Source organism: Anarrhichthys ocellatus, unplaced genomic scaffold, assembly GCF_004355925.1.
Source record: "Anarrhichthys ocellatus isolate YVR2014 unplaced genomic scaffold, GSC_Weel_1.0 scaffold33, whole genome shotgun sequence".
Taxonomy (NCBI): Eukaryota; Metazoa; Chordata; class Actinopteri; order Perciformes; family Anarhichadidae; genus Anarrhichthys; species Anarrhichthys ocellatus.
In genome coordinates, this window is record NW_022280063.1 from 3107164 (window position 1) to 3119482 (window position 12319).

Below are 12319 nucleotides of genomic sequence, written 5' to 3' on the forward strand. Positions count from 1 at the left end.
ATATGTGGACCATATAAAGTCCAACAACCTACAGATGCTTACAAATAATACATTGAACGTTAACAAGTATGATATCCTAAAAACGTTACCGAACACCGGAAACGGAAGTATGAACCCTGAGTTTCGACCAATCAAAGACAAGCAGTCTACCGGTGAAACTGCTGTCTCAGGTTTGTCCATACTTATGAAAGTTAACGCTGTGTGTTTCAGGTACTTTTTGTACTTTATCGCTGATGATATCTTTCCATATACTAATGGTATTCTTGAGCATTTTAACATCTCGACTTGGCTCGTGATAAAGCTTCTCTCTGTTAGATTGTTAGATGAATATAGTGAAGAGTGAGTCTAGCTAGCTGTTAGCTCGCTAGCTAGCTGAAGCTTGATCAACTTTACAGACCCGGCGTGTCGCACTACGCGACACAACACCACGTTATTGCTAACTATATCTTGTTCTGTCAGTCAGCCGGGGGTTGGGTTTAATGGTCATCGTCCTGGTTGGGTTGTCGGTCTGCATGCCACCGTGTATGATTGCATAATTGTAGCCACCAGCGGTGTGTGTGTGTGTCAGCCACCATCTCATTGCTCACAGTTGAAATTAAGTGCCACGACGAGCCCCCCCACAGCGATGTGCGACACAGTGCTCTGCAGTGGATGTACAGTAGCTGCCTGCCTGGACTAATGGCTCTCTCTGGTGTATCCAGGATTATTGTACATTCCTGACAAGATTCATTCAAACTGTGCATTTTATGTCTCTTTACGTCACAGATTGATTGCTGCTATGAAGGGACACTAATTGAAGGTGAGTGTTCTGTGGGATTACAGCTGTGTTTTCAAGCATGTGTTGGTGGTGGTAATACTAGACTACTTAAAAATATGTTGTCTGAAAAACCATGTGTGTATGTTTTTAACAGAGAAATGAGTGCAAGGAGAAGAGGCGGGCAGCCAAACAGAGGAGGGGGAAAGTTTAACAAGCCAAGAGGAGGTGGACGTGGACGTGGAAGTGGAGGTGGCGGAGGTGGAGGTGGAAGTAAGAAAGGAGGAGCTGGGTGCTGGGATGAAGGAGATGATTTCAACCTTGAATTTGGACCCCCTCGTCCTAGCAGGTATTCCTTTTTATAGTGAAGGAATTAAATATAAGACTTTAAGTTTGTCACAATGTGCCCATTCCCTGCTAATTTCCTCTTATACCCTCCTCTCTCACTCTCTCTTTGTTGACCTGGCTTTGCCTCAAGACCTGGGAGAGGACGAGGTAGCGGTGGCCGTGGTGGTAGCGGTGGCCGTGGTGGTAGCAGTGGTAGCGGTGCCCGCGGCGGCCGTGGTGTTGGCGGCGGCCGTGGTGGTGGTGGCGGCGGCGGCAGGGATGCAGGTCGAGGAAGGGGTGGAGATCGAGGCAGTGGGAGAAGCAGAGACGATGGGAAAAGCAGCGGCAAGGCTCTCCCAAGGTCCCTGGCGAGGACACGAACAAGCCCACAGTCAAGTGACACCATCAGGCCAGAGATGATGAGCACCATGCCCTTGCAGAAGCTCTTCATGACTAATGAGAACCAAGAGCAACTCAAGGAGCTTCTGCGGAATCTGCAGACACGGGATTTTGACGAGCCATATGAGTAAGTACATTCTACTAAATGTGGTACATCCCTTTACCTGTTTAGAAACTAATTGGAATTCTATTGAATTCAGTTAAGTTTGTCTGTTGCACGTTGACATGAACTCGTATCATCCTCTCTGCCTCAGTGATTCCGCTTCAGATTATTCGGAGGGAGAAGAGAATGAGGAAGAATTTGACGAGTTGGACCACCGCGACGAAGGCCAGTTTTGGGCCACTACTGATGAGCCTGTGGAGAGGGCGGAGAGCCCAGCGTATGAGACGGAGTCCGATGAGGACCGGCCTACCCCTGAGCCTGTCCTCTCCTTATTTGCGATAGGAAAACTTTGCAGGTGATGTTCGGATTAGTTTATTTTGCTGTTGAAAATGATCGTGCATTTCATCTTAAGTCTGTTTTTTTGCTGCTGTGCTGTCAGGAACTAAAAAGATTTGAGTTGGTGAAGGTTTCCCTTGTCTTCTAACCATTCGTTTCCTCATCTTGACTTTGTGTAGGTATGGGTTTGACAGGGAGCGTGGAAAAAAAGCATTGGAGTCTGGTGGAGGGGAATTCGGTGCCACTTTGGAACAGCTCCTCTGCCAGATTTTCAGTGAGCGCTACGGCCAGAAAGCAGTTTCCCCCGATGGCCTCGAAGCGGTGCCTATGGATGAGTGGCTGAGCCAGAGGCAGGAAGAAGCTCTGGCTCTAGCTGCCATCTATGGTGAGCGCTTCAGTGAGCGCATTGCCAATACAGTCTGGACAATAACCCTGGACCTCTTATTCCTCTCAGACAATGCTGCTAAGAATGGTAGGCAAGTCGGGAGTCGAGGTGGAGGAGGATCCATTAGCATCCGAGATGTCTGCCGGTTCTTCTTGAAAGGGCAAGGCTGCCGGTTTGGGAACAAGTGCAAGTTTAAGCACGAGCTCCCCACTAAAGGGAGATCTGGGGCTGGTTCCCCAGACCTGGACGGCCCGAGCCAGCCTGGCTTCAGCAGCTACTCTCCTCCTGAGTATGAACTAGAGGTCCGATTCCCCAAAGGGAACCGTTACCCATTCCAGGCACCAGTAGTTGCCTTCAGCACCACTGACGAGTCCTTCGGGGCCGCAGGGAGGCTCAGCGTGACTGAGAGATTGTTCGGAGAAGCGTTGGCCGCGGCAAAGAGCAACGAGCCTGTTGTTTACACTCTGATCACTTTATGCGAGGATGAAACTACCATGAAGGACCTGCTGGCTGTCAGTCATCACAAATACAGCACGCCACTGCCCGTTGTGGTGCTTCCTCCACCATCTCTTCCCATGGCTAAGAGTGTGAGGATCAACGCTGCTGAAGAAAGCAGAAGTAATGGTACCAATAATGGTAATCATACTAGCAACAGAAGGACTGCTCCACCTGCCAACCGGAGACCAATAGATCGTGAGTCAACAAGATCAATGCCTTTTTTTATTATTTATCGTCCCTATTTTCACCAAATCGAGCTCAACATTGTGTGTGTATATGAGTTAAAATCCCACCTCTGTCTTTAAAGTGAAAGAGACGGTAGAGGCGGAGGAGCTGGATGAGAGGGACGAGGACGATGAGGATGAGGATGTTCCGGTTGAGAACGAGAGTTACGCCAATCTGAGGAAGAAGATGGCGACTAGGCACAACCCGAAGATAGACAACCTACTGAAGGAAAATGGCAAGCTGTGCCGAGAGTTTAAGAGTAAACAGGTGAAAGAAGGCCCATCTTTACATTGTGTCACAGCTCGCATCTTCTCCAACATGGTGTATGTATTTTAATGCATTGCTGTTCTCTCATCCTCCCGTTCACCCAGTCATCGGGGCGTTTCAGGTCCATGTTGGAGCAGAGGAGGAAACTGCCGGCTTGGAAAGAAAAGGAAAACATCCTCGACCTGTTAGACCAGTGCCAGGTGCTGGTTGTCAGTGGGATGACGGGGTAGGTCACAGAGGGTAGCATATAAACAATATGTAAAAATACATTATTTAAAAAAAATAAAGATCCCAGAAGGTTATATGAAGCAAATATCTGGTAGATATAAAGACGCTCAGCTCATTCATAGCTCTTGGTAACAGATATGATTCTGTTTTAATGTTTATCTTCTGTTGCTTCTCTGCAGGTGTGGTAAGACCACTCAGATCCCTCAGTTCATTCTGGACGACTCATTGGGGGGACCAGCGGAGGAGGTGGTCAACATCATCTGTACTCAGCCACGCCGCATCTCTGCCATCTCTGTGGCCCAGCGAGTGGCACAGGAGCGTGCAGAGTCTCTCGGCAACTCAGTGGGCTACCAGATCCGCCTGGAGAGTGTTCGGGTACGGCCACATTTGACTTGTACATGTGTGTAGTGTGCAGGATTTTAAGCCATCAGCATTAGTCACTGGATCCAGAGGACTTAGAATGCATTGCATGTGATACTACGTCCTAACTTAAGTATATGTAGCCAAGCTTTGTGTTATAAAATAATGACTTCTACCTCTCTTTTCACTGACTGACAGACGTCTGCCACCAGACTGCTGTACTGCACCACAGGCGTGTTGCTGAGGAGACTGGAGAGCGAGGCGGACCTCAAAGGCGTCACGCACGTCATTGTGGATGAGGTGCACGAGCGAACAGAGGAGAGGTGAGATTACATAGACTACTCACAGATGGTACAGAAAGTGTGCATTCAATTTTCAATTCATTATGCTTTATTGGCACGAGTGTGATGGAGACAATATTGCCAGAGCCTCAATCAATAATGATGTTAAAAAGAAAAGGGTACAATTCATAAAATCAAGAAAATAGCAGGGTATCGATCAAACCCGTGCTCTCATTGTGCTTTGAGCTGTCACCAAATAGCCTTTTGTTATTTAGTCAATCTCAGACGTTCCCTTCTCAAACAGGAAAGTATTTACTTCTTTGTAATTGTATTCACTCTCCGTCTCTGTTTCATCTTCTCTTGGTCAGTGACTTCCTGCTGTTGGTGTTAAAAGACCTGATATTGCAGAGGCCAGACATGAAGATCATTCTCATGAGTGCCACGCTCAATGCCAAACTCTTCTCTGAGTATTTTTACGACTGTCCCACTGTCCACATCCCAGGTAATTAGCCACTTGTGGTATCTGTTTTAGACATGACATGCACATCACATGTTCAACTCAGACGCCTCATTCCGTAGATTGTTTTTTTTTTTCCTACTAAGTGGATTTCTCTCGTTTCAGGTCGCACGTTTCCCGTGGACCAGTTTTTCCTTGAAGATGCAATCGATAAATCCCGGTAAGTACTTCAATCCAACAAATATTTAGGCAAACTCAGCTGAGGAATATTAAAACGTGAAAGGATGTAGTTGACTTTTTGTCTTAATACTCAGTTAAGTTTTATTTATTTTCCCAGGTATGTCATTGAGGATGGCAGCCCTTATATGCGCTCAGGGAAACAGAATTCGTCTTCCTCAGGTGGACGAGGAAGCAAAGTAGAGCCAAGAGACATGGTGGACGACTTGGGTGACGACATGTGGAACTTCATGTCTTTCTGTAAAAAGGACTATGTCAAAGACTCCATTCCAGACCAGCAGCTCAGCCTGCAGGATCTCACGGTCAGATTCAAAGGTGAGTTAAACGGAGCTGGTCTGTTTTATGGGTTCTTATACTGTACCTCTTGTCCAAATATTCTGTTGCTGCCTGTTAATGCATGAATGTTACATTTGTGTTGTTTTTTTCTGCAGACACTAAGAAGTCTGTGCTGAAGACTATTGCTACAATGGACCTGGACAAGATCAACATGGACCTGGTGGAGAGCCTGCTGGAGTGGATTGTAGATGGAAAACACGACTACCCTCCAGGTACGAATCCGCCATGTATAATCACAGTAGTATGAATTCAAGACTGGACGTTTGAGAGTGAACTTTTACTAAGTTTCAGTATGAACTTTTTGTTTCTTTATCCAGGTGCAGTGCTCGTGTTTTTGCCCGGCCTGGCTGAGATCAAGATGCTCTACGAGCAGCTCATGTCCAACAGAATGTTCAACAACAGGGGCAAAAGCAGGTCTGTGTGTCAAGTCGTGTGCTTTTGGCAACTTTAGTTCCTGTTATTGTTCATGAGGGTATAAAATGAATGCTCTGTGGTAGTTTCTTTTTTATCATTTTTGGGGCAAACCAGAATTTCTTGACTTGTTTAAAACCAAATCCTTGACTACATGATTTTACATTTGTGTTTTTATAGTTTTTTTTTTTTTATTTTTATTTTTTTTTTTTTTTTAAGGGTTGGTACATGGCAGCAAGAATACCATCTCATTATAGGGTGATCTTCTATCACTTTAAACGCTCTACTAATCAGAAGCTAACTAATGTGGCTGTACTTTCCCATCGTTAGGTGTGCGGTGTACCCACTCCATTCAACCTTGTCCAATGAGGAGCAGCAGGCCGTTTTCAGCCGCCCCCCAGAAGGTGTCACGAAGATTATCATCTCCACCAACATCGCAGAGACCTCGGTAACCATTGACGATGTGGTATATGTCATCGACTCCGGCAAGATGAAGGAGAAAAGGTAACCTCAAGTTGAGTCTTTGGATGAACTGTATTTGTATAAATTTGTGCATTTTTAGAGAATAATCATTGTGAATTGTACCATATTTTTGTTGCCACACACAATCAATATCAATCATACAGTACTTTTAAAATCTGTGCAACGTGGAGTTTTTAATACGTACATTTCTTCTTGACTATATTTTCAGGTACGATGCAACTAAAAGCATGGAGAGCCTGGTGGACTCGTGGGTTTCCCGGGCCAACGCTCTGCAGAGGAGGGGACGAGCAGGTCGCGTGGCCTCGGGGATCTGCTTCCACCTCTTCACCAGCCACTGCTTCCAACACCAGCTGGCTGAGCAACAGCTGCCTGAGATCCAGAGAGTTCCTCTGGAGCAGCTCTGCCTCCGGTAGATCCATCTGATTTTTCTTTGCTCAGTGCCAACCGTTTTTTTTTTTTTTTTTTTTGTCTCTGTAAATGCAAACAATAGAGCTTCATGTGTGACATGGCTACTGGGACTTATGCTTGGGAATGGAAACTGGTTTACTGGAGACAATGGACAATGGAGAGAGGGTCCTCTCTCTAGACAGTCCTTACCTGTAGCACCATGTCAAATTCAACGATATGCAATACACTATCTCCCCGTGCATTTACCATTTCCCTCTCTCGCCAACAGAATCAAGATCCTGGACGTGTTTGCTGAGCGGACGCTGGAGTCGGTCTTCTCTCGGCTCATCGAGCCCCCGGCGTTGGAAAGCTTGGATGCAGCCAAGCAGCGCCTGCGGGACCTTGGAGCTCTAACGGCAGATGAGAAACTGACCCCACTGGGCTACCACCTGGCCTGCCTGCCCGTTGACGTGCGCATCGGGAAACTCATGCTGTTCGGTGCCATCTTTCGCTGTCTCGACCCGGCACTCACCATCGCAGCCAGTCTGGCCTTCAAATCCCCATTTGTAAGAAATCGCTTGCTGCTGTCGAGAAGAACTCACATAATGATTATTAATCAAAAAGTGTCTCCTTCTATAGAAATGCTTTATATATTTGATCTTCTGTCTGTCTTCCAGGTGTCTCCATGGGATAAGCGGGAAGAAGCCAATGAGAAGAAGCTGGCCTTTGCCTTGGCCAGTAGTGACCATCTAGCTTTGCTGCAGGCATACAAGGTAAAGACTGCACTCATCTTCGTCCACTTATCTTTGTAGAAATGTTGACGTTCCAAATGGTAGATGTGATGGCTCATCCCTCTCTTGCAGGGATGGTGCTGTGCTGCAAAGAATGGCAACCAGGCTGGCTTCCTTTACTGCAGGGAGAACTTTCTGTCTGGGCGAGTCTTACAGGTGAGGCGGTGCTGTCTGAAGCGCCTACTTCACTCTCTTCAACAACTGTGCTGTCATACATGTCAGACATTTCTTTAAAAAAAAATGTCTGTTGTGATCTGTGCAGGAGATCGCCAGTCTGAAGAGGCAGTTTGCCGAACTGCTGTCTGACATTGGCTTCATCAAGGAGGGACTGAGGGCCCGGGTCATAGAGCGCATGAGCTCTAAAGGCACCGATGGTGTTCTAGAGGCCACCGGCCCCGAGGTAACGCACACACACACACACACACACACACAAAACCGCATTGTAGTGCTGGAAGTGTTTTTATTGGTTGTTCCAATGCACATGAATATATCAGTTGTACAATATAGATATCTCGTACCTCTATCTAGCTTATTTTATAGATCATTTATTTCAATTGTATAAGCTGCACATACTTGTACATACTTATTTCAGTCTGCTTTTAAGCACACAGATAAACTACAATGTAACCTTATAGTCTTAAGGACAATCTGATTATAATGATAAATGTTATTCCTTTTCAGGCTAACTTGAACGCAGATAACATCCGGCTGATGTCCGCCATGCTTTGTGCTGCCCTCTATCCCAATGTGGTCCAGGTGTGTATTCATTATTTCCCTCCATCAGAATAAGAAACTCAAGCCAGTGTGTTGGGATACAACGGTCCCGTGCCTTGACTTGGCTTCACACTCCTGTGTTTGGTCCTTTTGTTCTAGGTGCGATCTCCTCAAGGGAACTACAAGATGACGAGCAAAGGAGCGATGAAGATGCAGCCCAAAGCCAGCGAGCTCCGTTACATGACCAAGGACGACGGCTGCGTCCATGTGCACCCGTCGTCTGTCAACTACACGGTGAGATAAAAGAGGAAAGATGTGGCCTCGTATCCAACAGCTGTTTAGAGGTACAAGCCCCTTGAGACTTTTCTCCGTGCTCCAGGTTCGCCACTACAACAGCCCCTACCTGGTTTACCACGAGAAGGTGAAGACGAGCCGCATCTTCATCAGGGACTGCAGCATGGTGTCCGTCTACCCGCTGGTGCTGTTTGGAGGCGGGCAGGTCCACATGGAGCTGCACAAGGGAGAGTTTGTCATCTCCCTCGACGATGGATGGATCCGCTTTGCTGCCACTTCTCATCAGGTCAGAGATCAGAGATAACCGAGATTTGATAGTTTACATGCACAACGCTGTTTGAGATATCTTTGCACATCTCCCTGTACATGTCTGTACAGATTTTGGCTTAGTTGAAATATAGAAACACGTGATATTTTGATGATAAATGAGCATGGCCCAAACCTCAGTGAGAGGTGATGGTGTAAAAAGGTTACATGCTGTTTCTAAAGTTGTTTTTATATGCTCTAAGGATTTAACAGGCTTTTATGAAGAAAAAAAACAGTCTAAAATGCGACACCTCCCTTCTTGGCACCCGTCCCTAATATAATATATAATTCAGCCCTAGGAAAAGTGTTGCTCGTCTCCCATTCAGCATCCTTTTGAGGGCACAACTTTGCTCACCGTCCGATGTCGCAGAAGCTTAAATTAAGTGTGCTAGCAAGTCTTGCTCCACCTGTGCTTCGCTTATGCTGCCGCTGGACTCCCACGACTCCTTCTAGTGGAGAAAACATGATAAAGTGCCCTTTTTCGATGCCCCTATGGTAAATAAAACATGACTAAGTGCCCCCTTCCAGTGGAGAAAACGAGATGCAGTACACTAATGGGGGCCCTTTAAACTAAGAAAACATGATGCGGTGCCATATAGTCTGCCCTACATGCTAAAAAGAAATTGTCTGCATGCTGCGATGCACGGTTTGGTTCAGATGTTAGTGCTGTTAGCCGAGGGGGTTGTTTCAGATATTGGTGCTAAATATGTGAGCGTGTTATCCAGGTGGCTGAGCTGGTGAAGGAGCTGCGCTGGGAGTTGGACCAGCTGCTGGAAGATAAAATCCGGAACCCGAGCATGGACCTGTGCAGCTGCCCCCGAGGTTCCCGCATCATCGACATGATAGTCCACCTAGTCTCTACACAGTAGCTCTGCTACTTGATGCCCCCTTGCAACCCTTTTTGTCACCCTCAAGGGCTTAAATGCTTGGAGCTCTGCAGTCAACATGTGTGTCTGCTCCTGCATCACTGCCACAGTTTTGATAACATGTTACTCCATTATTTAGGGTCGTCGGGGTAAACTACTGGCTAGAATTTGTATTGTTCTACCACAGACCGATCGGCAGGGCAGATACTGTACTTAGTGTAATGTCCTATGGTTGAAGTACTGCTGACACCACTACTGACTGTTTAAGTATCAGTTTACATGAAGAAAAAAACAACTATTACTCTGTTGCTGCACTGGAGGCTTTTTAAACCAAATTCTGCCTTCAAAGAAGAAAAAAAAAAAATGTCTCTATGATGGAGGTTTGTCAATCACCTGCATTGTTCTTGCTGGAATAAAGCACTTCTCTGTATTTTTTACAAGTCTTATTTTGACATTTAAATGCAACAGAAAAAGGTGTTTATTAATGCCATACGACTAGTTTTATTGGCACACAGTTGATTGTTTAAGTTCATATCATTTGTTTATAGTGCATTTTTATTTTGGGTTGTGTCTCACTCACAACGGAAGTTTCTTGGGTCCATATTGGATTTCTTACACTGACAGTGGCTGCATACTTGTAATTATTGTTATTTATTTGTAATGCATGTTTGAGAGATCCAAGAGCTTCTGCATGGTACCGCCCTGTTTTACATTCACTGAATGTATTTAAATGTTACCGTGATGTCAAAACTGCACTTTCACATTGTGAATGCGAGGGCTTTTTAAATTGGGAGAATTTGGGGAGGATTGCCAATGAATTTGAAAGCTTATTGTCTTAACAAGTGAGGATTTCCACTGCACTAAAAATAAAAAAGCAAAGATAGCTGGCTGTTGGATTTTATTCAATTCATTTAGCTCATCTCTTGTTTAGCTTAGTGTTGCATGTGAAGCCTAGCTACGTCTCGGATGCAACAATAATTTACCTACTACAGTGCGAAGTGCTGAACTGGTAAGATATGCGTATATATTTTCTATTTGTGACAATTTTCAGCACAAACTGTTTTGAGAAAGCACTTTGTTACATAGCCATTAAAGCATGTTGTGTATCTGAAAAAACAGATCTGTTAATTCTAGCATTCTTCTGTGTACGCATCTAAGTTTACAGATGGATAAATAATCTCATATTGGAAGTGACCTCGACATGTAACATTACAGACTATCAGGGCATGTTTGATAGACTATCAGGGCTATCAAAACATGTCAAAGTAGAGGAACCAAACCTGAATGTAGTTAACCTTATTTTTTTTCAAAGCCCACCAAATCAGGGAAATCAAGGTCTCATAGTTCTAGACCCACCAAGAAGACTGAGTCCAAAAACACTCAAAAAAAAGAGGTCCTCTAGTGCAGGGGTTCTTAACCTTTTTGATCTTGGGGCCCAACTTTTCAAGTACAAAGTGTCCCGGGGCCCATTCAAATATTAACACTATTAGTTTAACTAATTGATCTCACTCTTGGTTTGATTTGTATTCAATAACTATATTGTTACCTGTTCAACTCCACCCCTATTTTGGAGCAAAACCGCCTAAAATGACATACCCAAATTAAAATGGCTGTAGCTTCTGAACCACTGTGACTATATGCATCAAAAGTGTCAGAAAACCTGTAGGTCATATAGAAACAGAGCAGTGGGCCTTTGGAGTCAGTAAAAATTGAAGATTTTTGTCTGCATAAAATAAAGTATCTTTCAGTATAAATAACTGCCTGTGGCTGTATCTGTACAGGTAAATGACCGTATAGGGCTGTAACTACACTATCAGTGAACACCTGCCTCAAATTTGAAGAAGATTGGACAAGGTATGACGATTCTACAGTGTTTCTTCCATGAAGAGATCCAGGCGGAGCTCTAAAAGGATATTTGGAGACCCAAATGGACACATGGTAACCAAATGATATTCTGACACACTAAAGGTGTTTCTCCCTTTATATTTAGCCTTTGCAAATTTCAAAATCTATATATATATGGTGGAAGACATGGTATGTAAGTAGGGACTTACTGTGCGTAATGGCTGCGATTGAGCGCATGATCGAGCATGACGGTAGCTCAGTTATGCAAAGTTATACGTTGGTTGACGGCTTACAGAAGAATATAATATGGTTTATACTTTAGATACTAGCGTTTTCTGAAGCTACTAGCTCCATGGTAACATCCGCTAGCACATTGTTGGGTCTGTAATGTATCTTTTCCGTCGAAATGCTGCAAGATCCGACTTGCAGCGGTTATGGCCACTTTGGACAGTGTGTGTTTGGGCTCCTTTTGTGAAAAATCCATAAGAAATGAAAGAGAATCGATGATTTCTTTGCAAAGATGAGGGTTTTGGGCATGCTGGGATACCAAACACGGCCATATTTTGTGACGTAGTTTGCGCAAGCAAGCCGTAGGAACGGAACGGAAGGGGAGGGGATCGAGGACGCCGGCGTCCTCGCGGAGTTGAACAGGCATAACCCTTGTCAAATAAATGAGATGATACAATGTGATGATCACAAAGACATTTATTTATCATGTGTATGTAAACCTGCATACACAACAAGAAGCCCAACAGTCTTTCCCACGAGCGTTGGATGTTTCGTCGTTAGGTGTCGCTTTATTTTTGAAGGCTTCAGTGCTTCGTTTGATAGCATTAGCCCACATTCCACACACTGAAAGTGTTAAGAAAGTCAGGATTGTACTTGTGCACACATTTAGACTTTTGGAGGGGGGGTGTATGGCACCACTGTCGTCTTCATTTTTTCTACCACTACAGTGTAGTGGTTAAATCGTGTAATGTTTATGATTCATTAAATGATTTAACACTGCTGCCCTCTAGTGGTTAAATC

General features: G+C 44.9%; 2 protein-coding genes across 2 annotated transcripts in view; both read left to right on the forward strand.

Moving 5' to 3' along the window:
• Nucleotides 1-1353: 1353 nt before the first annotated feature.
• dhx57 (DEAH (Asp-Glu-Ala-Asp/His) box polypeptide 57) lies at nucleotides 1354-10780 on the forward strand. The gene is made up of 22 exons (XM_031865843.1): nucleotides 1354-1607; nucleotides 1735-1938; nucleotides 2099-2997; nucleotides 3110-3294; nucleotides 3399-3520; nucleotides 3702-3897; nucleotides 4081-4205; nucleotides 4532-4665; nucleotides 4786-4840; nucleotides 4958-5172; nucleotides 5289-5405; nucleotides 5511-5607; nucleotides 5935-6108; nucleotides 6296-6496; nucleotides 6764-7040; nucleotides 7152-7247; nucleotides 7338-7421; nucleotides 7528-7665; nucleotides 7947-8021; nucleotides 8139-8273; nucleotides 8359-8559; nucleotides 9305-10780. The coding sequence occupies exons 1-22, from the start codon at nucleotides 1498-1500 to the stop codon at nucleotides 9446-9448; spliced, it is 3984 nt and encodes a 1327-aa protein (XP_031721703.1). The 5' UTR covers nucleotides 1354-1497; the 3' UTR covers nucleotides 9449-10780.
• Nucleotides 10110-12319, forward strand: part of smkr1 (small lysine rich protein 1) — a gene marked incomplete at its 3' end in the record, with an annotated part of 3254 nt that continues 1044 nt past the window's right edge. The window contains exons 1-2 of the mRNA XM_031865608.1: nucleotides 10110-10139; nucleotides 10758-10846. Coding sequence (XP_031721468.1) covers nucleotides 10110-10139; nucleotides 10758-10846 — 119 coding nt within the window. The remainder of the gene's footprint in view (nucleotides 10140-10757; nucleotides 10847-12319) is intronic.

Excerpts from the sequence above, each read along its gene's own strand:
- dhx57 (XM_031865843.1), top strand. The coding sequence starts at position 1,498 with ATGATGAGCACCATGCCCTTGCAGAAGCTCTTCATGACTAATGAGAAC. Across the intron at positions 1,939-2,098 it reads GCGATAGGAAAACTTTGCAG|GTATGGGTTTGACAGGGAGC; the intron begins GTGATGTTCGGA and ends GACTTTGTGTAG. Across the intron at positions 5,173-5,288 it reads TCTCACGGTCAGATTCAAAG|ACACTAAGAAGTCTGTGCTG; the intron begins GTGAGTTAAACG and ends TTTTTTCTGCAG.